General features: G+C 37.7%; 1 protein-coding gene and 1 long non-coding RNA gene across 12 annotated transcripts in view; one reads left to right on the plus strand and one right to left on the minus strand.

The window, feature by feature from the left end:
• The window catches only part of SOX6 (SRY-box transcription factor 6), a 124,755-nt gene that overhangs the window by 49,588 nt on the left and 49,398 nt on the right, over window positions 1-25,769 (plus strand). For all 8 annotated transcript variants that reach the window (XM_058446230.1, XM_058446226.1, XM_058446229.1 and 5 more), the window contains one exon: window positions 1,177-1,364. In XM_058446230.1, coding sequence (XP_058302213.1) covers window positions 1,177-1,364 — 188 coding nt within the window. The remainder of the gene's footprint in view (window positions 1-1,176; window positions 1,365-25,769) is intronic.
• Window positions 378-24,635, minus strand: LOC131384539 (uncharacterized). Of its 4 annotated transcripts, none has more exons than XR_009215491.1 (5): window positions 24,522-24,635; window positions 23,552-23,709; window positions 8,800-8,840; window positions 5,802-6,000; window positions 378-643 (listed from the first exon to the last, which is right to left on the minus strand). It is a non-coding gene; the product is annotated as an uncharacterized LOC131384539 (long non-coding RNA). The 4 variants fall into 4 exon arrangements; XR_009215494.1 differs by lacking the exon at window positions 378-643 and adding an exon at window positions 5,349-5,595; XR_009215492.1 differs by lacking the exon at window positions 8,800-8,840.

Here is a 25,769-nt window from a genome sequence, read left to right on the forward strand (position 1 = left end):
CTTAAAATAAAAATTCCATGGATAGCTTGGGAATTTTTTCCAAACTCAAATGCATATGCACATGCATTGTACACACCAGACATCCAGTATGAGATTGATTCTACACTCATTTCTTCTGTCCTGCCTATGTGAGGTGTATACACACACATACACACACACACACACACACACACACACACACGCTATGAAATGCTTATACGAGCCCTCAAGCAAGTGGATCACACTAACATTTGTCACAGCAGATGAAATCTATCATCAAAAAATTGTCCTCTTTTTGTGTAAAATTGGAAAATCTTATTCAAAGTATTCATTTTACCCACAGTAAAATGCAAGATATCATTGGATATGTCAGTTTAACATTGAAAATTTTCCCTCTGTGTTGCATGGAATACACTGGAAGTAAATATTTATTCTCACTTTTTTTTGAAGCTTTGTAGTTATGCGAAAAACAGTCCCACACATATTGCCTCACTGTCATGAAGAGAGGGAGCTGATCGCAGTGGGTGTTCAAGCTGGGGGTGGGGAATGGGTTGTCATTCTCTTGGTAAATAACTGAGGCAGCCTGGTGAGAAGAATGCTTCATTAACCAGCCAGCAACTGGGGGACTGGAGAGGACTGGAGAATTCCTTCCACCCCCTCTTTCCTGCAGTGGACATATGAACACACAGATACAGATATCACTAAAGTACACATGTGGCCTTACAGATTTTTTTTTTTCTGCGGGCCAGAAACGACTGTGTTGTATTATCACAGCAACTATAATGGGTAGCCTGGACAAACATCTCTGCCTCCTCCCCACTCCTCAACCCCTTCCTCCCCATAATTTCCCCACAGAAGAGGCAACATTGTACACCAATTGTACATACAGGCAGAGCAAATACCTTCCCCCAATATGTATACAATTGGAGACTAGGAACCGTAGTCTGTGAGGAGGTGGGTATATAGAACCCAGGTAGGCTGGAGTGCTGGGGTTTTCTCCAAGGGCTAAAAGAACCCAGCACAGCTTGGTTGCCCTGGCTCTGTGTTCTATGTATATTATTGTATTGTTTAAAAAACAGCAAATGTGCACACCTTCCTTGTTCAGAGAATGCAGTTTTTTACAGGGGAGGGGATAGTACTGGTACTTTTTAGGAGTCTGACCTCACAAGCCTCTAATAATGCATCCTGTGTATGCAGATATCCTATCTAGTCTCAACTCCCCTGCCCTCTTTGGGGATCAGGATACAGTGATGAAAGCCATTCAGGAGGCGCGGAAGATGCGAGAGCAGATCCAGCGGGAGCAACAGCAGCAACAGCCACATGGTGTTGACGGGAAACTGTCCTCCATAAATAATATGGGGCTGAACAACTGCAGGAATGAAAAGGTAAAACTGCTTCCTTGTGTCACTGGATCTGCTAGACTTATTGGGTCACTCTCATCTGGTTCTTTCCAGGCTCCCAGGTATCAACCTGCAGCCATAGATTTGGGCCTCCAGCTTGGGGTCTGTCTTGTACTTTACTAAAATCTGTCATGTGGCATCTGTAAGCATTATTGTTGATTGACAAATATGCCCTTTCCTACCCAGTGTAAGTTGCCTCCCAACCTACCTGCCTATTGGTGTTTTTCTGTCACATTCTGAAATAGATGTATCTTAAAATAAAGGAGATGTATGATGTTATTAGAATAAAAATTAAGTACCAGAATATTAAAAAAGGAAGACACATATGTGTTTACAATGAAGACTAATATGTTACCATGACTCACCATTAAATGTAATACTAAAACTTCCTGTCAACCAGGACAAAAAATGAAGCAAAACAAAGCAATTTTCAAATTGCATTCATTTGGTTTTTGATCCAGCAAATTATTTATTGTTTATTCTATGATGGACTCTGTTCTAGGCACTGGAGATACAGCAGTGAGCAAATCTGACAAAGATACCTGCTTTCCTAGAGCTTATATTCTAATAGGAGAACACAGACAATGAAGAAATAAACAATTAAATAGAAAATGTAATGGCAGGAAGTCAATAAATGCCATGAGAAAAAATAGAAGCAAGTTAAAGGAATAGGGTGTTATAGGGTTGGTATGTTAGATGAGGTGGTAAGGACTCTCTGAGGAAGTGACATTGACATCTGAATGAAGCAACAGTCCAGGCCATATGAAAGGCAGGAGCAGGGGCATTCCAGGCACTGGGAATGATGAACCTGCAGGCCCTTGGAGGATCAGACCAGCACCAAGGAGGCCAGTGTGGCAGGAATGGCACAAGAGATGGCACAGCAGGGGATCATAAAGTAAAAGTGATAGGCTAGGCAGAGCTTATTATACCTGGTAGACCCTGGAAAGGCTTTTCATTTTATTCTAAGTGTGATGGGAATCCCTAGACTGATTTTATCCGGGACGTTGACATGATCTGATTTACATATAAAAGGATCATTCTGCCTACTGTGGAAGATTGGACTATATAGGAGGTTAAGAATGGAAACAGGGAGACTGGCTGAGAGGCTATTAGTAGACTGGGTGAAAAATTCTGATTATCTGATAGAAGGGTACTAATCTGATCATGAGGTCTCTACCCTCATAACCTCATCTAAACCTAATTACCTCCCAAAAACCCACCTCCAGTGACCATCACATTGGAGATTGGGGATTCAAGATAATGGATTCTGAGGGGACACAAAAATTGTCTCCATAGTACCCTATATTGTTGAATTTGTATTATCTGTTGAAGTTCAAACTTAGACACTATTAACTTCAAATTCTACAGATTAATTTTAAGTATTTCTCATTGACTTTTTAAATTCATTTGGGAGGGAAAAGTCTGAAGTTTAAAAGGATAAAACTTTATTTTGCTTTGGAACACATGGGAGAGGGATGAGAGATGAGGTTAAGATAGATACATAGATGATAGTAGATAGATAGATAGATAGATAGATAGATAGATAGATAGATAGATAGATACATAGATAGATAGATACATAGATAGATTTGAACTTGACCTAAAACATATCACACTGAATATAACTGAGTCCCAGAAAGTAAGCTGCAAAATTGTTTCAATGGAACCAGAGAACCCTGGTTTCCAAGTTGAAGGGAGCTGTTTTCTCAGTAGACAACCTTACTGGGGTTGAATTTGGGGCATGGGAAAAGTTCATTACTAGGGATGTTGTGTTCATGAGTTCTCCTTAACATGATCTCCCTCCTGCATAATGTCACTGTTTTGCACATATATTTTGTGATTCTTGTAGGCTTTCTTTAGTATCTAGAATCAGTATCTATGATTGCTTGCTAGATTGGTTCAAGTCAGAAGAATAAATGAAGGACAGCACTAATGGATTCCTGTGATGGTAGCTTTGGCTTTCTTATAATCAAAATATCAATCTTAATTTTATGGGGTTCCATGGGGCACTGCTTTTTCTTCTGAGCATCAGATTTTCTTCTGAGCCAAAGAGGGTAAATATTAATATATAATGTGCAATTAAACTGGAAAATGAATTGTGACAAATTCGGTTTAACTCTTCAAAATTATTCATGTTGGAATCATTTGTTTCCTTAAATATAAGATCTATCCATTAGATTTATGAATTTGTTCTTTGTAGCTCATAATACAGTTTTAGGTAATTTTTTGTGGTGTTGCTGACATAAAACCTTATAATTTATTAAGCATACCCCTTCTCTCTCTCATTTGGACACTCTTTGCAGAGGAATGTGGCACAGATTTGGGTTTCCTGGGAAACAGGTCATGAGATGAAGATCAGCATGCAGGTTTATTAGGGAGTGCTTTTAGGATTGCTAAGGGAAGGGAGAAGACAAAAGCCTGTACAGCATAGTGAGACCCCATCTCTAAAAAATAAACAAGTTTTAACTTTTTTAAAAAACCCAGGACTGTGCAGAGGGAGAGGTTGTACTCTGGTGCAGTCTGAACTAGGGCCTCTAGCAACCTCATAGGAAGCTTCCAGGCTGCCATGGCTATTCAGAATTGTCCTAAGTTAGGGTGAGAGTGTGAGCTTTTGTACACCTGCATCATCCAGTCACTGGATAAGTGACGCCATGGGAAGAGGACATGACTTTGAGTGAGGTGACTCTCTCCAGCTAAGGCAATGCTGAAGAGGGCCGACAGCTAAGGGCTAGCTACCAACAGCATTTCCAGCAGCTGAGGGAATAAATCTTCCAGTCCTGAAGGGGGATCTGGGCTGCACATCAGTGTCCACTATAGCTTGTTACATTTAGTAATATTAGACGTATACAAGACAGTCTTTGTATATATCATAAATGTGGGCCAACACTTACTGACAGGCATAGGGATGCTTATGTCCTTACAGTACTTATAGAATCACTTATGTGTCCATATGACTACACGTTTACTCATGATCGGTCTCACTGTATTGGGTAAATCCCTATTTTGGCACTTTAAAATGAAACATTGTTGACTTGATCGGCCAGAACGGCACCAATGGAGTCGTTGTCGACTGTGTCGATGTGTCACAGGGTATTTAGGATCTGTTAAATATATACATTTTAGGGACAATAGACTGTAACGGCACCTTAGGAGCTGTTCTGCTCCATCATTTCAACATAGCTTCTGTGCATGAATTGTCAGTGTCCTGCCAGCAGATGTCTAAGTTACCGCCCTGGGTTGTAGCTTTCCACACGAAGAACACCAGCCATCTTCACCCCTGTCTAAGTACCAGTACAATTAGATCATACTATAGCCTAACTGCTTACCAAATTTTGTTGTTTTGACATCTGTAAGATAGAGAGTATTTTAGTCATGACAATACATAGCAGAATTTTAATTAGGCTGCTTCTAAGTCTCCTCAGAGCTAAGCTAAGGGCATCTGGCAAGAAGACAGGCAAGGCAGGGTGGGCCTTTTTACTGAAGGGGTAGATGTTAAAGTATGTTCTGTAACTCTCTGACCTTCTTGATGTTTGAATGCTGACTCAGTGAAAGCATTGGTTGGAATGCTTTCCTGCATAGATATTATGTAAGCCAGTAGACTGATTACCTACTGATCACAACTGCCCGTGAAAAGTCAGATTACACATCTGTACACATGTGTCCTGAGCTGCTATTCACTTCCTTATCTGGGAATCACTTGAGAAAAATACTTGACCTCATCAGGTGTCAAAGTGAGCTACAGTGGACACTATTATCACACTTTACTTGCCTCTGAAGTATATGGGTAGAATTAAAACTGTAGAGTAAAAGAATTGGGGGGAGCATTACATTTGATCAAGTTCAATCACTTGAATATGGGAAAACTGAGACCTAGAGAAAGAAACGGACTTACCCACAGTCATAGTGTATTTGTGGCAGGAAAGAAATTAAATCTCAGCTTTACTAATTCCTAGTTAATTGTATTTCCACTTATAGAACAGTACCAGATTCATTTATTAATTTCCTATGATATCTTACATTTTACATTGGCAATCTCAAAGCTTTGATGAAATAAAGCAGGTAAATAAACAAAAACAGTGAAGCAGAAAAGCATTTAGCTCCCTGCTTTCTCTATACTTGTCACCTTCTGTCTGGGTAGGGCATTCTTTCCTGCTGTGGTGTCCGTTGCTGCTGGCGCTGGAAAGCTACCAGTCAGGAAACAGAAGATTGAATGGTGCTGGTGTAGACAAAGAAACAAAAGAGGTGGCTAGACCAGGAGCAGTCATAGAAAGACAGACTACATGTAGATTACAAAGAACATGGATTTTAGAGTTGATTAATCCTGGGTCTCAGTTCTCCCTGTGCTGTTTTCTAACTCTGTTACTTAAGTAAATTAACCTCTCTGAGTCTCAATGATCATTTCTATAAAATGGAGATAATTACCATTTTCTTGAAGGGATGTTTTGAAGAAAAGCATATGTACAGCATATAGCTTGCACAGAAGATGCTCAATTGATATCACATTCTCACTTTCAGATGGCAGGCAGCTTGTCAAATCTGTTGTTTAGTTTTTAAATTTTTCTTTCTTTGATACTCTCCACTGGTGAATGAGTCAACCTATTGGTCCTTGGATCCAAAATGTCTTAAAAGAGAAAAAAAGGCTAGTTAAATTCTAACAGGCAGCTTCTTACAAAGTCAGGATATGCATATTTCTTTTTCATTTTTGGAGTAACTTGTATAAACTAGCTACCTGCTAGGATCTGGCTAAAGCCAACATGATAATAATACTCAAATTTGATTATGTTAGTGTGCTAGGGAGCTTTTGTTCCTACTTATTTAATGTATTCTTTAATATATTTCCACAAAAGCAGAATTTTAATCTATAATTTTTTGGAAAAGCTTGACCTGATTCTTGATAGCTATTTACATTTCTTATGCCCAAATTATATTTTTCAGTGAATTAAATAGGAAAACAATATCTAATCACTGGGGCACATTGTAAACTTGTTCCCATTTATTTAAGAAGCCATTGTTCATTTTTTGAAAGTGTAGATTCTTGCATTTCACCCATATGTTTCAAAAATATCAGAATAGTACATCAGTATTACACTGATGTAATACTGCCCCCTTTTATTGGAAAAGAAAACATACTGGACATCTTCTGCTTCACATTATCAATTACCATAGCTCCTTGTTATTCATACAATTGATTCAGGTATTCATTGTTGCATGACAGGATAAATTTAGACAGAGGATCAATATAGCTGTACAGCAGTAAGTGAAAGGGGCTTGTGCGAAAATTATTTAGCAAAGTGTGTTGGGAATGAATGAGCTCCTATAGCTCACAGACTAGTAAGGTTTGGTTGTTTTCAAAGGCACACATAGTCCTAATTAATCAGGATTGTCATTTTTGTGAGCAGTTGACTAACATGCTTGTGTTGCTTTTCTATGTCAGCCTATTCTCAAGACAACAACTTGTACTATGAAGAATGTGGGGCACATTAGAGATTTTTGCAGTAAGGGAAGAAATTCTAATTGTAATTCTCCCCATTTGCAAAGCAGAGCAGTAGTCACTGTTTAAAAAACATTTGTGTACTACTCTTTCTTTATGTCACGACAGTGAATATTTTTATACTGCTTTCTGTGCTCCAAATATATTATTACATATATATTCGCTCTTGAACCTTTCCAAATTCAGGGATGTCGGTATTACTGTCCTTGTTTCACAGATGAAGAAACTAAGACCAGCTCTGGATCACTTTACTCCAGCATTTCCTTTCCATCATCTCATTTGTTCCCTACATCTCTGTGAGATTGATAGCGCAATTTTACTTAAAATCTAAAACAAGACACACATCTGAGTTTCAAACATCCATTTAATGAAGTGAATGCTAAAATTATGAGCTAAAGAAGTCTATCTAGATATATGTGCTTCACACATATTTCTTTGAAATGAATAGCTATATTTATACTTGCGATAGTGTTTTTTTAAAAGAACATACACAGATCAAAAGTGCTATAAAATTAGAGAAAAGCAAGGTAAGTTTTATTAATGTTGGATTTTACATTTGAACTAATAACATTGGGCAACTATGAAGTTCTGTATGTAGGCTCCTGGCTGAATGTAATCATTAAGTTCTTTTTCTTTCTGTTGTCAGGACTACTTGATTGGTTGCCTAGCTACTAGCTTAAGGCCAAACTCATAAAAAACAACAACAAACTTGTTTGGCTCTTTTCTTCTCTGTACTTTAAACAGAAAAAAATGGTGAGAATTTATATATAAGTGTAGAAGTTCAAGATCCTTCCTAGGGATAGGTGTGGGTGTAGGAATAAATATAAAGCCTTGAGTTTTATTTATACATGTTTTAGTCAAAAGGCCACATCTAGTTAATGTATCTCTCAATGAAAGGGCTAAAATTCGATATATTCAGTTAATAATGTTGCATACATTCTGTGAAAGAGTTGTTGGTTTTGTTATGTATGTAGCAAACTTACTAATTATGAGGATTTTATAGACCTAACCTCCCATTATGGCAGGTAGTTTCTAATCCTTAATCCTTCTAGATCTAATCTCTTCTAGATGTAATCTCTTAATCCTTCCAGACCAGCTGTTCTCAACTTTTTTGGTCTCAGGGACCTTTTACACTCTTAAAAATTATCAAAGACCCTAAAGAGTTTTGATTTATGTGGGACTTATCAACCAATTATTTGTCGTATTAAATATTAAAATTAAAACATTAAAAATATTCATTTTAAGATAACAATAACAAATCAATTAGATAGTAATATAAATAACATTTTTTAGTATTAACTATATTTTCAAAGTAAAAAACTAGAAGAATGGTTTTGCTTTACATTTTTGAATCTCTTTAATGTCTGATTTATTAGAAGACTGCTTGATTCTGGTATCTGCTTTTGCATCCAAATTGTATCATTGTCATGTAGTTTCTGGAAATCTCCATCATACATTCAAGAGAGAATCAGAATGAATAAGGCAAACAATGTCTTAGAGTTATTATGGAAATAGTTTTGATCTAGTGGACCCTCTAAAAGGGTCTTTGAGATTACCAAGGTGATACTTTGAATATATGCTATTCTAGATCATGTAATACATATACCTGCATTATGTGTTTTAATTGTATTCACCTTAACCTTAATAACAGTTTTCACTGATCAAACACAGTGAATGTTTAGAATTGACCAATGCTTTGTTCTATTTGAATTAAGGAGCAAAACAGTACAGTTGTATTATTTGTGTTTATACGTTGCCTTGATGTAAAAAGAATTTTGGGTGGTTTGCAGTGATACGTGCAGTAAAATAACATAAAAACCAAATAGAGAGGAGATTGTGGGAAATAAAAATTAAGGATAGGAAAATAAGGTAAGTAGGGTAAAGCTGAGATAAGTGAAGTGCACAAAAATTGTTGTCATACATATTTACCTAATTGCTAAAGGAGGGCCACAGACTTAATTGTGAGCTTCCTAGTAACCAGGCAAAAAGGAAATGTGTTACAACAGCCACAGTATTTCTACAACATAAACAAAACAGCTTCTCAGAAGAAACATAGGTCTTCTCTGGATACTCACAAAAGCTTGAGACATACCTAAGAATGTACCTATAACATTCCTATTCAGTTTGAGAACTCAGTAATTTTGTAGGACTATTTCTTAACAGACCTTTTGTTTATCTTTTAGATGCATTTTTACCTACAGTTATTTGCCTTAGTTTAAGTAATGTGACTGACATTGAATACTTGTTTGCAGCACTTTATTCCACAGACACACTTTTTTTCAATTTCATTCCATTTGTATTAAGTACTTACTATATACAAAGCATAGTATTAGACATGTGAAGTGGAAAGATAACCAGGGTTCAATACTGGCTTTATCACTGTTATGCTAATATCTCAGAGCCTAAGTTTCCTAATCTATAAAAATATCAGGATTTGAGAATTAAATGATTTAATATTCAACCTCCTAATAAAATATCTTATGTACAAATTGGGCACTTAATAAATTCTTACTCCCTTCCTCCCTCTTTCCCAATCTTCTTCTTTTCCTCTCTCTCCCACCTTTCCACCTTCCCTTCTTTTTTTCTTTCCTTCCTACTTTCCCACCCATTTAATTAAGGTTGTTGATAAGAGTAGAGGCTTTGGAGTTAGATGGCCCTAATGTCTCCATCTGAGAAATGCTATTAATTTGCATAGTTTCTATGCACAAGGGTTTGTTATGATGATTCAATAAAGTACAATTATCCCTCCATACTCTTGGAGAATTGGTCCAGGACCCCACCTCCCCACCCTGCAGATCCCAAAATTCCTGGATGCTCAAGACTTTTATATAAAATGGCATAGTATTTGCATATAACCTAGGCACATCCTCCTATATTCCTTAAATTATCTCTAGATTACTTGTAATACCTAACACAACATAAATGCTATTTATTTCTATTATTTGTATTGTTATTTTTAATTTTAAAAAATTTTTAATATTTTCCTTCCAAAATTGGTTGACCTCTCAGATGTGGAACTCATGGATATGAAAGGCCTGCTATAATCAACATAAGTGGCCTCATTCAGAACCTGACACAGAAGAGCAGGCTGAAAGAGATGGTTGTCATGGCTAGCTTAAGTTTTATCCTTTTAGATAATTGCAAGCCATTGTAGGTGTTTGTGGATCGGGCACATTTAATCTAAACTACATTTTAAGAAGAATATGATGGTGGCAGTTTAAATAAAGAATGGGCGAGACCTTTAGAGAGATGTGCAAAAGTGAAGAGAGCATGTGTTTTGGAGTCAGAGTGATTGGGGCTTCAGATTCTGCTTCCACAACTCACAGGTCTGTGACTTCCTTGAGCCTTGGTGTCCTTATCTGTGATTAATAACACTTAGTTCCCTTGGTTATTACAGGTTATATCAAAAAACTATGAAACCATAAGCCAGGTACTCAGGATTACACGTTTAAAAATCCATTTTCTTCTCTTGCAGGATTCCCAAGACCAGTTCTGTAGGTGGAACTCCATTTGAAATTTCTTTAAATTGGCCTTAGACTCTTTTGCACTCCTGCCTTTCCTTAGCTTAGAAGCTGCCCTGTTGTTGTAGAAACAGGGCTTTTCCAGTGGGAAGACAACCAGTATGCAGGGGAAGGATATATCACAAGTTTAGTGTCAGGTGACTTAATGCTATGTCACCCCACATAAAGAAATTAATTTCTGAAGGATTCCCAACCTCCAAATTAAATCAGATCCATCTAGGTGGCCCTTAGAATCCACTTGTTGTACTAAACATTTTTTAAATATCTGAGTTGCAGAAAAAAATCAAAGCACATGTTGTCAGGAATTTTTTAGTTATTTTTAAAAGAGCACATTAAAGAAAATATATATAGTTACGATTATCATCAAAACAAATATTAAGTTTGAAGTCATTCGACTGTGGAAAATTTTAACTATAAAATTGAGACCATTTAAGTGACAAATTATATTTTTAAAAGTCTGCTAAAACTTGAACATTTAAAGTTGGGTTCAGTTTAAAATGCAACTTTAGAAAGGCTGAGTAGATTCTAAACTGTTTTTCTAAGTTTTCACAAAGCTTCTCAAGACAATACAAGCTGCCTCCTAAGTCTAACAAAGAATCTGTCTAAATTCTGATTTTTAGATTCCTCAGAGAAGCATAAGTGATCACTTGAAAACACACTGTGTTGTTTTACCGTGTGCGTGCCTTTAGGAAACTGGGTCCACCTGGATTTTTCTGAGCTAAGAGGAGGGTGCTCTGCTTAAAAGCTATCTGAACTTTCTGCAGACTTTGGCATCCCATTTCATGGATGTTGGCTTTGGTATATCCTGAAGGTTTTCCTCAGAGATCTTTGCCCTTGGGAATTAGGGATCTAATGTGTGCTCTGTCCAAAAATCTCTTAATCAATTTCTATTCTTACAGAATCATAACTTCCCCACATTACCTCTAGTCCAGTGATGATGATAGATCTTTTCCCTTTAGAGATATGAAATATGAACTTCTTTGTTTTTGTAGTAGTATAGTAAAAATTCATATATTCAGCACTCTTTCAACAGAAAGACCATTAGTCAGCACTTCTTCATCACACTACAAGAAGAGTTGAATCAGGCCGGGTGCGGTGGCTCACACCTGTAATCCCAGCTCTTTTGGAGGCCAAGGAGGGTGGATCACCTGAGGTCAGGAGTTCGAGACAAGCCTGACCAACATGGAGAAACCCTGCCTCTACTAAAAATACAAAATGAGCCGGGCCTAGTGGTGCATGCCTGTAATCCCAGCTACTCGGGAGGCTGAGGCAGGAAAATTGCTTGAACCTAGGAGGCGGAGGTTGCGGTGAGCAGAGGTCGTGCCATTGCACTGTAGCCTGGGCAACAAGAGCGAAACTCCATCTCAAAAAAAAAAAAAAAAAAAGAGTTGAATCAGAGCTAAAAGAGCCCTTAGAGATCATTTAGTACAGCCCCTCATTTGATAGATGAAGAAACAGAGAAGTGAAGTGATTGCTCAAATCCAGCCACAGGGTGTTACTGAGACTGGGACCAGTCCCCTGTCTCTCTGGCACTCAGTCCTGTGTGCTTTCCAGATTCTGCTCTAATGTTCATGGTCCTAAGATGCTTATGGTGGTGACCCTAAGGCATCATATGGTCTCAAAGTGCTAAATTCAGTCTTAATGCTGCTTGTGTTGTTCTATACTATCATCCTTGCTAACAGTGATACCAAGTATGGAATATATTGTATCTGATAGCTTCACGAATCAGAGTGTAGGTTAAATAGAACATTACATTTCCTAGACATGCCTGGCACATAGTAGGCACTCAACATAATAATTGATTTAAGTAGATGCCAGTAACACAATTTTCTGTAACTACATTTTGTATAAATATTAAGTTCCCTAAAGATCAATTTTTAAAAATAGATTTCATTAAGTGTTCTTAGTAATAGATGAGGTGGATAATACTTTAACTTTTTCTTTTCCTAAGAGGCTTTCTTTGCTTGTGGCAGTTTTAAGAACATAATAATAACAATCACTAAAATGTCAGTGTTTTAAATTGTTTGCAAAGCATTTTCACACATTTATTAATTAAAGTTAATTCTAGCAAACATCCTAAGAAGTGGAATTTTTATTATTCCTTTTCTACAGATGAGTATGAGGTTCAAAGACCTCAAATCATTTGCCTACATTCACACAGTTAATATCAAACTTGAGAGACTTCAAAGTTTTTTGTTTTGAATCCCATATTCTGTCTGCAATAACAGATGGACTTTACCTTCTTCCCCCAAACCTATCCCTGCCCATGTGTCCTGATGTGCCTTGGAAAGGTCACACATTATATATGGCTGTACATGAGTTTGTGTGTGCATGTGACTGCACTATGCCTATAACTCTGTTAGTGTTCATGTGAGCAAACTCTGTGAATGTTCATGTCTTTCTCATTGTGGGTATAAATCTATATGTGAGTCTGTCTCTGTGAGTCTGTTCCTTGTGTGTGTATGTGCATTTATTTTGCCTGTTTTTCCATAGGTCTGTTTATATCTATAGCAGTGGGTACCTGCTGTGTGTCTGTCTAACTGACTATGCATCTGTAGTGTGTCTGTGTATTTGTCAGTATCTCTTTGTGTCTGTGTGTCTATCTCAGTGTGCACCTGTCTGCATTCATATGTCTGTAGGCATGTCTGGGTCCATGTCTATGTCTGTCTCTGAATCTGTATGTCTATCTGTGTCAGTTGACCTGGGTGTATATGTGAGACTGTCTGTATGACAGTGTATGTGTGTTGTCTGTATGAATCTTCGTGTATGTGTTCTACTCCCTTCCCTTTGTGGTGTTGGGTATTACTATACTTGATTATTTTCGTTTTCAGCTGGTTGGCCTAGGGCTGTGAATAGAGAGTATATGTGAAAACTTTGCACATGGATGTACTTTATATATTCTTTACATCGCTGATTCCCTCTCAGCATTGTCTTAAATCTGGTTGTCAAAAATGTGCCATTGGGAGCAGTCTGGCAGAAGTTTACTTTTAGCTAAGATCCAGTTTGCAATCTTTGACATTTGCAACTAAGATTAGAATTTCCCAAAGTGCTGTCTTCCCACTATGGATGGAAATGCTTGATTTTATTTTTAGTGCAACCCTGATTTGCCCTTTATATCTTTTTATAAATAATGTCAACAGCATTGGTTCTGAAATAACACAAAGGGTGTCTTGTAAAATGCATTGCGCAATGGCCTTAGTTCTCATATCTTCTAGGCTGCGGTAGTCCCCTGTAGTTCTCAACAAAGGAGATCATTTGAATTGTTATCTTCCCATATTGAGAGTCAACATAATTTTTTAAGAAGAGAAACCATAAATTTGGGGTCCTCTTGCCTATGTTGAGATTAAAATATCAACAATTAAATTAGTATCCATTTTCTTATCTGTAAAATGGGGGCAAGAAGACAAACGTCATCTCTAGTTCAAAGAAACATTTTAGTGAGCTCTTACATTTACAAAATCACATTGGTTTCTCAAGTCCTTTTTATTCTTCTAAGAACATGAGTTCTCTGCTTCTTTTTCTTTTCTTTTCTTTTTCTTTCTTTTTTTTTTTGTTTTTTTTTTTTTTTTTTTTTGTTTTTTGGGGACAGAGTTTGGCTCTTGTTGCCCAGGCTGGAGTGCAATGGCACGATCTTGGCTCACCGCAACCTCCACCTCCTAGGTTCAAGCAATTCTCCTGTCTCAGCCTCCCCAGTAGCTGGAATTACAAGCACCTGCCACCACGCCCGGCTAATTTTTTGTATCTTTAGTAGAGACGGGGTTTCACCATGTTGGCCAGGCTGGTCTCAGACTCCTGACCTCAGGTAATGCACCTGCTTCAGCCTCCTAAATTGCTGGGATTACAGGTGTGAGCCACTGCGCCTGGCCGAGTTCTCTGATCTTAATAATACTCCTTCAAGGGAGGTTGGTAGCAAGTTTAGCCTTTTTTATTCCAGACCAGCAATTTGATTGCCATGAAATGATTTCTCCAGGTCTAGGCAAACATCAGGAATGAAATAAAGAACAGGAGCCTTTGAAATCAGTCATGTCTAAATCCAAATCTCAGCTTCTCAGCCTAATTAATGATCAACAACATATGTATTACTAGGTATGCCACCTGGGGCCTGTTACTTACTTTTCTGAGACTATGTTTACTCACTTGGGAGGTGGAAATGATGAATATACTGTATAAGGTTGTGGAAAATATTAAATAAGATAATATATGTGAAGTAAGGTAGATGCAAATAAATATTCTTCTGGTTCCCTTATTGTTGTTTGCAACCACATGACATCACAGGGCATTAGGTAGGAAGTGCTCACCATTTGATGTATGGGTTAGGTGTTAGGTGCTAGGGATTCAGGTAAATATTGACTGCTCTCTTTCTGACCTACAGGAGGGTGTAGTCTGGTAGTCTGATTTGGGAGATGAGACAGATCCATAAAAGGGAACTGGACAATAGAGGGTCTATGTGCCAAATGAGTGAATGAAAAGTGTTGTAAGGCTAATTAAGCTAATGAAGATAAAAGGAGGCCGTCCTGATCAATCCTTTGGTGGAAAAAAAGTTCTGTAGAAGAGGAGAGACTTGAAATGCCCTCAAAGGAAGGACAGGCAGGCTGGAGTACGGAGGGAGGAGTGTCTAGGCAGGGTCCTGGCATGAGTATGGATGGGGCATGTGTCTCTGCATATGGGGAATAATGTTTGGAGGACAGCTCAATCAGGAGAGAAGTGGACTCTGAGTTAGAGAGGGGCAGGATTCAGATGATGGAAGCCTTGAATGCCTGGCTAAGAAAGTTAACCCAGAGGCTATATGTATGATTGTATGTGTGTGAGAAAGAGAGAGAGAATAAAGAATAATGACGGTAGTGGTGGCTGAGGTAAATGGAGTGTATTTCTCCACATAGATAAACTTGGAGACAGTCAACCTGTTACACAATTATAGAAGCAACTAATAAGTTGCTCCCACTCTTCTCTGTGGGAGAAACCTCAGGTTGATACAGGATTGTAAATCTACATGAAAATTTGAAATAATTAACATAATTTATAGGCATTTGTGACTGATGAATTTTTTATACAAAAATCACATTTGATGTTCACAGAAATCCTGTGAGGTAAAGATTATTGATATCTTTTCTTAGCCCCCATTATAGACTAACAAATCAAACGAAACCCTGAAAATTCATGCAGGTAACTCTAGGTTCAAATACCAGCTCTTCTCTATATAAATTATATACTTTTTACTGCACCACACTGTTACCATTATTGGTAACTTGAAGGAAGAGCCTATGTCTTACACTTTGCTCTTCCCCTAACACTGAGCCTAAAACGCTCATTGATTGTGTGCTTGTGACTAGAGCCCAGACTTTGGAAGAAGTAGTTACTTTTATGGAGATGAAAATTTATTTTCATCTCTCTGCCCTTTTGAATGTGTCTGGCATTCCTCAGATAGAGGAAATTCATATTTTAGGAGGGTTGCCTCTTACAAGGCCCTAGAATACTGAAGTCTGTTTCACTGTCTCAATTTGCTTGTCTCACTGCCACTTCCTCATCTGTCTTCTATTCTGGAGATTGTGGATGCATCACCCTCAGTCCACACTTCTTTGTTTCTGCCTCCTGGTATGTGTGAGAATAGATTTCTCTCCTTTCCCTTCTCCCTCCCTAACCTCCTTCCTACCCTCTCTTTCCATTCCTGCTCCCCCATTGCCCTTCCCTGTTCCCCTTCTTCCTCTTATTTGTCCACCCTCCCTCTCTCCTTCCTTCACTTCTCACTGCAATCTTACAGCCTACTGCAGTTAGGGTGCAGTCTCTGACCATTGATGATTTTTCTGCAAGTTCTTATAGTTACAGGAGGCAGCTGGCTGCCTCTGCATTCTTCTATGGCAGGGCTCTAGTGTGTAATACCTGCATATCTACCTACCCTACTCCTGTGTCTTTGGTAGCAGCACAGTTAACAGGAGCTCTTGGGTGTGCATCTCCAATGATAAGTCCTCTAAAGCCGCATAAGAATTAACCATATATGAAACAGTAGCACAGTCTAAGGGGGCTGAGAGACAACCAGTACATATTTATTCAGAATCGAATGCTGATTTCATTTATTTAAATGGCTATGCAGTGAGGTACTGGATTTGAATAGCTTCAGAAAGTTAAATTTATAAAATAAATACCAACTTGCAAAGCTTTGGAAGCCAACATGGATGCTGAGCTTCCTGATTTCATGTACCTAAAACTGAGTAAAGTTTGACAAATTAAGCTATGTGAATCAGTAGAAAGAATTTAGTCTCGATGTTAAAGGTGGAGATCTGTCTTCTAGGCCTACATTTGAGTATCTGTGTCGTCTTGGGGAAGTCTCTAAATCTTACCGAGTCTCAGTATGTTCTGTAAAATTAGGATGATTGTGCCTTACGAATGAGATAATGTGCGGGAAAAGACTTTACAATTTATAAGATGCTAATGGCCACAAAGTCTGAGCATTGACCATATTAATTGTGTGAGAAGGAGGGGAACTGAGTCTGATTTCTGCCCAGAAGGGAAGCTTTATACTGTGTGCCTCCTGCCTCCTGTTTCATTGGAATGAGGTAGACTCAAAGCTGCCTTAGGCTGATAGCACAAATAAGTAGCATGTCATCACTTTTTTTTCCATAAATAAAACACTTTTTGTTTATCATCTTTGTGGGTGGTGGTGGGAAGGAGAGGATGTAGAAAGGAAGTGAAGTCTATTTCAAGCAAATCAGGTCGGTTGTACTGAACATCTCTGGCTCAAAGAATTAGCTGAGGACTGAGGATTAGCTAAATGTAGTTGGATTTACTGATCAGCACAATACAATGAGATCAAAACACCGTGAGTTAGTGAATTTTGTGTGGTTTTGTACAAACTGGTTTTCCAGAATAATTTCCTCAAGTTTATATAATTTTAAAAGGTAACTTAATGAGATAGAAATTTTCTGTAGTTGATATTTGAGGCAGTATTAAATATTGCTTTACCTTCAAGTAGAAACCATACTAAAGAGAAGTAAAGTTTGCAATCAAATCAGCTTACACAGAAGGCAAACTATGTAACTGTTTAGAACAATAGACCATGAATTTTTAGAATTTTGTATTATTTTTAGTTGAAAAACTAAAATTGTCAATGAATTTTAAAATAATTTAAAATACAAGTGCCAGTGCTTCAAACATATTAATCTTCAAGGGAAGACTAATATTTCAAACCTAAGAGTTTCTAAATAGATCATATTTACACTAAGACTTTATTTGGTTTAAGCAATCTAATAATCCACCCCTTCATGTCACATTGCCAATTAGAGAACACAGTGTACAACCCGAAACCTTATATAAATGACATTTTAATATTCAGATCCTGAAGCAGTCGAGAAGTTTGGCTCTCTAGAAGCAATTTTTTTGCTACTCCTTTGGTCATCACCTCAGTTATGCAAAATTAAAATTTTGATCATAATGCAAATTCAAATATGAGTTTTATTTAATCAGTGAAAAGCAGATTTACTCCTTTCCTAGGTTATACACTTCTTTGTGTCAAATATATGCAGTAGAGTTAAATAAGAGCTATATTATAAAAACTTTTGTAGCTTGTATAATTGTTATACTCATGATCTTCTCTTAAGTCGTTAATTGGTCTGAAAATGCCATTAAAAATTTTACAGAGATTTAAAAACTGCTAATTATAACATTCACTTGGGAAGTTATTTGTTCTATGAACAACTGCCTTTTTCCTTGAGACTGTTCAAATCCATTTTAGTTAATCCTCGTTAGACAATCTGTTTTTTTTTTTTTGTTTTTTTGTTTTTTTGTTTTTTTTTTTTGAGACAGAGTCTTGCTCTGTAGCGCAGGCTAGAGTGTAGTGGTTTGATCTCTGCTCATTGCAACCTCCGCCTTCCAGGTTCAAGTGATTCTCCTGCCTCAGCCTCCCAAGTGCCTCGGATTACAGGAGCCCGCCACCATGTCCGGCTAATTTTTGTATTTTTAGTAGAGACGGGGTTTCACCATCTTGGCCAGGCTGGTCTTGAACGCCTGACCTTGTGATTCACCCACCTTGGCCTCCCAAAGTGCTGGGATTACAGGCATGAGCCACCACGCCAGGCCCTCATTAGACAATGTTTAGGACTGAAGGAATTGTCTCTCTGTCTCACATCCTGCTCAGGCTAATTTTCCAAGTTTCTCCTTCTCTGGGCAGGAGTGCTGTTATTCAAGCTGTAGGAATAAACATGTGCTTGTTTATTGGGCCCATGTCTTAGAGCCCTTGGAGATGTTTTTATTTCACTTAGAGATTTTAACCTGTGATCTAAGCATCATTTCTAATTCAGCAGGAAGGACTGTTTGCATTGAAGCACTTGGTTTTAGACCAGGAATTCAGAGTCCACATTTTAAAATATCTTACATTTTAGTTTTTGAGAAATAAAGTTGGTGCAGTCTCTACCCTTGCTGGTATGACCTACAATGTGCTGCATTTCAGTTTCTAATTTCTGAAGGTGAAGATGACGAGCCTTGTTTTTTCCTAATATAATGACAACAAACAAAAAGCTCTACCCAAAATATACTTTACATTGTAAATATTTCAAGTTTGTGCCAGTTAAGGACAGTTGTGAAGGACAGGTGATTTTTATTCTATTTACTTATTTATTTTCACCATTGTGGAAACAGTGGAAGGGAATAAAAGCACTCGCACCCATCTGCTCTGTTAGCTGGCTCTCAGATGACAAACAGCCGATATGTGGAGAGCATATACCTCATTTACATCACATGCATAATGTACTCTATCTGGGATATTAGCTTCTCGGTCTTGCAGTGTTGCCTAACACACACAGTGATCAGCACATTTTTTGAGACTGCAATAATCAGAGGAATGTAACAGTGATGTGGGAACAAGAGGAAATAACATGGAATAATGATGTACCCATCATTGTTCTGTTGTCATCCCTCCTAGCCAGTTCGGTTTCCCTTAGAGCCTAACAAAAGCTTCATGAATTCAATGGAATAAAACGTGGAACTGGGTGGAAAATTAATACATCTATTCCCGAGCTCCATATTCATAGAAAAAAGGAAAATATTGACTACATAGGGAACAGACTTGCCCTGAAAGCTTTGTGGATCTATGCATATGCTTATGGAATCTTCAAACAAGTTGTGCAGCCTTTTACAAATGTGTCTAGCCTCATTTAATCTCAAGTAAGCCTTTGGATACCACAAAGGAAAAAAGAAGAAAAAAAGCCAGATGTAGGAAATAAACTAAATCTTCAAAAATATGCAAAATATAAGTTCCCAACAAAATATTATCTGCTACATTAATTAGCAGGCTGTGTACAAAATTTATTCTTAGCGTGCTAACCTCTTCATAGTTTGCACACATTGACTCAAATAATGTCAGAGCAGTTTTCACTCATATTTTTCAAGATTTTATCAAGAGTTCAGTCCTGCAAGTATTTTACAAAGTAGTTGCATGTTCCTGTTCTATAACTGCTTGCAGTATTCCCAAATAAGTCTAACACATGAGTTCAATAAATAATTGGAAGCCCAGATGTTTGAAACGGATATAGCAGATACACTGTAGCTGTATTTAAAATACAGCTCCTTTCCCTTTGTCCTCCCATCAACCTCACAGCCTTGCACTCTGCCATTTTCAGTTCTCTTCTAATTAAACCTAGATGCGCGGTGAGCATGTACGTGTTCCCACACGTGCCCCTCTCTCATATGTAGCACGTGGAGGCATCCTGTATTATTGTTACTGACTTGAGACATTCCAGCAAGGAATTCTGCTTCTTCAAACTGAACCGTAGCATTCTTTGTCCCTTAAGCTCACCTCCTGATAAGGAAATTGCTTATATTAAGACATGACTTACTGCTTCACATAGCAAAGAACTAAAAATTGGGTTTAAATTCCTATCTTGAACTGAGCCTGACTCATTTCTGTGTCCCTCTATAGTACGACTAAAGCAGGCTCTTGTTCCGTGTTTGATAAATAAAGTAAAAAATATTAGGTATCAGTAAAAACTAAGAACATTCTTGAATTTGGTTTTAAAATATAGCTGCCTGATTTTCAGGAGTTGAAAGAAATGTGAAGGAAATTTCATTTTATTTACTATACCTTTAGCTTATTAAATTTAACATTTTTGTTAATATATACTTCTCCCTCTCTATGCAGTTTTTTACCTTATAACTAAAAATGATGATTTCTAACTTATATATCTTAGTTTTTCCCTCTTTGAATAATTATACTAATTCCTGCAAATGATGTGACATTACCAGAGAAAAGTTGTCTTATTTTTATTGTATTTTTTAAGAGATAGAAGAGTATTATCATTACATTTGGGAATTCTTAATTTGTATCTTATTTAGTCTGGTGTGCAATGTGACACCAGTTAATTGTATGTTATTTTGTGGTAACTACATGTTAACTCTGTTGGAAGTAATGGTAATTATGCTGTAATTGATATCAGTTCTCCCACATCTTTGGAAAACCATACAATTAACACATATCCCCACAGTTGGACACTATCTTTTGTCTTTTGTAATGGTGCCATATTGGAGTACTGTTTTGAAAAGTGTTTCTAAATATTTTCTTCTTCTTTTAAACTCATTTTAAAAATTTCAATTTCAGAATGTTTTTTTTAGTTTGAATGAAATGAAAACAGTTTCTAAATTTTAATTTTACTTAATCTTAAGAAAAGCTTCTTCCACAATCAGACATAGTCCTGGGTTATTTTTGTTTTTTATTTGAATATTCATTTGTGACATCATTTGACCTTATTTAGTGCTTCTTTTTTCCTAGAAGGAGGATAACAGTAGAATATACAAAACCTTGACATTAAGGAGTTAATCAGTTTTTTTCTGAAGAAAGGCCCTCTTCTTAGCAGCAGTCTTTGCATTTATGTTACTTTACTTGCAGACAAAAAGAGATGTATTCTGGGCTAGTGCCACCATAATGAGTCTCAAACTAGGGACACAGAGGAATCTTTAAGCCACATTCAGATGAAAATGTGTTCCCTCTGATTTTCCCTGCATCCTTTCTTTGCCTTCCCTTGCCTTTGTGTCCCTTCCTTTCTATTGCTTTTGACTATGGTGGCCACGGAATTTCAGAAGTAGCCAACAGATGCTTTTTGGCTAAGTGTGACCATGCTTTGGTAGGCTTGTTTGAAAAAAATGCATTGTTTTTTAGTGCTTTTCTTGAGATGAATAATTCCTCAGAATTTTTTTAGGCATGATTTTATCAATGTGCGCTGCAGTATAGATCTTAGAGAGAAAGTCAAATATCATAGAATCGTAAGATTTCAGAGCTGGAAGAAACCATGGAGATAAGTTAACTTAACTCCCTCATTTTGCAGATGAATTATACAGGGACTAGCATAGTTTGTAGAGTAAGAGTAGCTCAGTGGAAGGAGCAGGAGACTGAGAGTCTGGAGCTGAGAGGCATGTTCTGGATCTGTCACCAGCTTCAGGACTGTGGTAAGTGTCCAGACCTCCTTGGTCACGTTGCTCTTTGAATGAAGAGGCCTTTACATTTCCTTCTGGCACTAAAGCTTTCTCATGCTCCCTATTTTTCTTTTTAAGATATATGTTATTTTTGCAGCATACATTTTTTTTAAATTATAGGAAAAGCTCTTAGGAGATACAATATGCTTATATATATCATAAATTAAAACAAATACATTTAGCAATACCTCACATTTTTCCACTTTTTATATTTATGTTTCTGAGGGAAAAAATCTTCAAATTTATCAGTTTTCCAGCTAAAACTGAAATGGAAGCTATATTTCTAAAGAAAATATTTATTCTTGGTTCATATAGCTTTGATGTTTTCAACTTGAATAAACTGCACCTGTGTTTCCACAAATAATACTAAAAAGTACACATTATAAATTAAACAGGTACCTCAAATGAAGTACTTAGATTTTGAACTAATAGAATTCCCAAGATACCTTTTTGGACAAAGACATTTGCTTAGCTGGTCATTAATTTTATTGTGACACTCTTTGTTCATATGGTACATGTTAGAATAACAGTATCTTATTGGTGGTTTAGGTGGAGATAGAATTCTCCACTTTTTAAATCATGTGTTCAGTTTTAATAGGAGTTTGTGTAATTTTACAGTGGGACTTTTTGTGAACTTTTTACTGAAACAAATGGTTAATCAGAGAATATTCAGGAACAAATCTGCATCATGCCTCTGTACACGAATAAAAAGTTGAAACCACATATAAGTAGGAGTTAGGCTGCCACACAACTGGATTTGCTTAAATCTGAACGCTTTATAACTCTACTTGGGAGTTGCAAACTTATAAATAACCTTGCAATTGGTTAAAACCATATTAAAACCATATGAATGAGACAGAAAGCATTTGGTTAAAGGGGTTCAGTAAGCACTATAATCCTGATGAAACTAATTTAATTCAGTGGCTCCCAAGCCTAAAAGGGTCTCATATCTTCAGAGTTAATGCTACTGTATCATTTATCATCGATGGTCAGTGACAAGAGTCTAAATGTGTGTTACAGGAGATGTCTAGGATGCTATCCTTGCCAGGGGTGTGGAGACAGAACTCGCTTAGTTTGGAGTACTCTTCAAATCCTGAGGGAAGCTTGTCATACATCATTGGAGAATGTTCTTGAAAGGTCCATAAAACATCTCCACAAGAAGCTCTGCAGACATTAGTTCATTTCAGCTGGCATGTGCTGCATGCTTCTCTGCTTGCAGCGCACAGTTCTCGCTAGGCATAGAGCAGGTCGTGAGACACTTTCCCTCCCTCGAAATGCTTATGGTCCAGTGGCATATATCAGCATTCCTAGAGTTTATCTCAACAGCTTATAGCATTGAGATCCTGTTTCTTCCCTCAAGTATAAATCTTCCTGTTTTTGAAAACCTTTGTTAAGTGCTTCCTTCCCTTTAAAGGATAACTTTTTCTTTTGAAGAATCATAGATAAATATATAGATGGATGGACAAGGCTGTCAACAGATAGAACTGCTACTAGATCCTAAAGAAAAAAGTTTCTAGATAATTGTTTATGAGGCTAATAGGACCTTATCTCTAAAATATGCTGCTTTATTATTTGATAATTTTGGAAAGCAACTAGCACCTTTCATGGCATAAGAGGTAGAAGCTGCCATTGTATTAGTTGGCCAGGGTTGCCATAATAAACTACCAGAGACTGCGGACTTAAACAACAGAAATTCATTTTCTCACAGTACTGGCTGGAACTCCAAGATCAAGGTGTTAGCAGGTTCGTTTCTTCTGAGGCCTCTCTCTTTGGCTTGTAGATAGAGGCTGTCTTGATGTGTCCTCACATGCTCTTTCCTCCATGTGCACACATCCCTGGTGTCCTTTTTGTGTCCAGATGTACCCTTCATATAAGTACACCAGTCAAATTGGATTAGGACCCACCCTAAGAGCCTCATTTTAACTTAACCACTGCTTTAAAGGCCCCATCTCCAAACACAGTCACATTCTGAGGTACTAGGGGTACCTATGAATTATGGGGAAACACAATTCAGCCCATAACAACCATCTTTACTCAGCTTGGATATTTCCAAATCTTGTGAAGTTATTTCATTGGGATTACAGTGCCTAAGGATCTCCCTTGACCAATGTCTTTGTTTGCATGGCTTTACCAGGATTATCTTCCCTAGGAATGTTCTTGTTTCTCAGGAGGAATTAAACTGAAATTAATATAATTCTGTTGTAACAGTTTATTCTATTACCCTTTCATAAGAGATTGGCCTTTTTAATTAATTCAAAGAATGAATTGCTAATAGTGAATTGCTAAGCAATGTAAGAGATGTGTAAGGATATTTTTTGTGGAGATGGTTCAGGATGGTTAGGGAAAATTCTTCTTGGAAAGCCCTTTCTAGTGATAATAATAAGGCAGATTTTCTGTATCACAGCTCTGGGCCAACCCTGACCAGGAGATCACTCTATTGTTTAATTGACTTACACACCTTCCTTTGTATTTATCTGTCTTTTAATTATTTATATTTCACTGCTTTAAATAGGATCTGAAAATAATTGCATTTCATTTAAAAGTAAAATTAAAATGAAAGAAGAAAGAGAAGCAATTTTACCAAGATTACCAATATTTAACAACCAGAGAGCCTAGTATGTGCAACATCATGAGAGGCACTTATGTTATAGAGATAATAAGACATGGATACTGTACCTTGAGGAGCAAGTTGAGGAGACCTGGAAACAGACATAGAAACCAATAATTGTAATATATTTTTCTATAAATGTGGTGATGAAACACCACATTTGGTGTTAGAGGAAAGGGGTTAGGGGTGTTAGAGGAAAGGGGATGATAGATTCTTCCCAGGGCTGGTGGAAGGAAGTCAACAAAGGATTTTGTCCAGAGCAGATGTTTTAATTAGGCTTAGAAAGGACTAATTATGATGTCACCTGGAAGGGAAAACATCATAATTAGAAAGAAAAAGTGGCATTCGGAAATACATAGGATTTTGGAATATCATAGCTAGTTCAGGGAGCTCCAAGAAATTCCATTTTATTGTAACAGGGAGTATAAACTAGAGTGAATAGGACATGAAGCTGATGAGGGAGCAGGAGCCAGATCATAAAAAGGCATACATAATTTACAGAGAAGTTTGGTTCTTATCATACAGGTGAAGGAAGACTTGAGTGCTTAAAAGTAGTGAATAATCATCCGGCTCCTACATGGTTACTAAGGTTGAGATTTAAATTTACTTCTGAGTTACTTAGCAGCCAAGATAAAATGGAAAGCATTGACTGGGCGCAGTGGCTCACGCCTGTAATCCCAGCACTTTGGGAGGCTGAGGCAGGCAGATCACCTGAGGTCAGGAGTTCAAAACTAGCCTGGCCAACATGGTGAAACCCCGTCTCTGCTAAAAATACAAACAAATTAGCCGGGTGTAGTGGTGTGCACCTGTAATCCCAGCTACTTGGGAGGCTGAGGTAGGAGAATCGCTTGAATCTGGGAGGCAGAGGTTGCGGTGAGCCAAGATCATGCCACCGCACTCCAGCCTGGGCAATAGAGTGAGATTCTGTCAAAAGAAAGAGAGAGGCTGGGCGCGGTGGCTCACGGCTGTAATCCCAGCACTTTGGGAGGCCGAGGTGGGTGGATCACGAGGTCAGGAGATCGAGACCATCCTGGCTAACACGGTGAAACCCCATCTCTACTAAAAATACAAAAAAAATTAGCCGGGCGTGGTGGCGGGTGCCTGTAGTCCCAGCTACTTGGGAGGCTGAGGGAGGAGAATGGCATGAACCTGGGAGGCGGAGCTTGCAGTGAGCCGAGATAGCGCCATTGCACTCCAGCCTGGGTGACAGAGCAAGACTCTGCCCCCCCGCCCAAAAAAAAAAGAAAGAGAGAAAGAGAGAGAGAGAGAGAGAAAGGAAGGGAGGGAGGGAGGATGGAAGGAAGGAAGGAAGGAAG

This window comes from Hylobates moloch, unplaced genomic scaffold, assembly GCF_009828535.3.
Source record: "Hylobates moloch isolate HMO894 unplaced genomic scaffold, HMol_V3 SCAFFOLD_11, whole genome shotgun sequence".
NCBI classification, from domain to species: Eukaryota; Metazoa; Chordata; class Mammalia; order Primates; family Hylobatidae; genus Hylobates; species Hylobates moloch.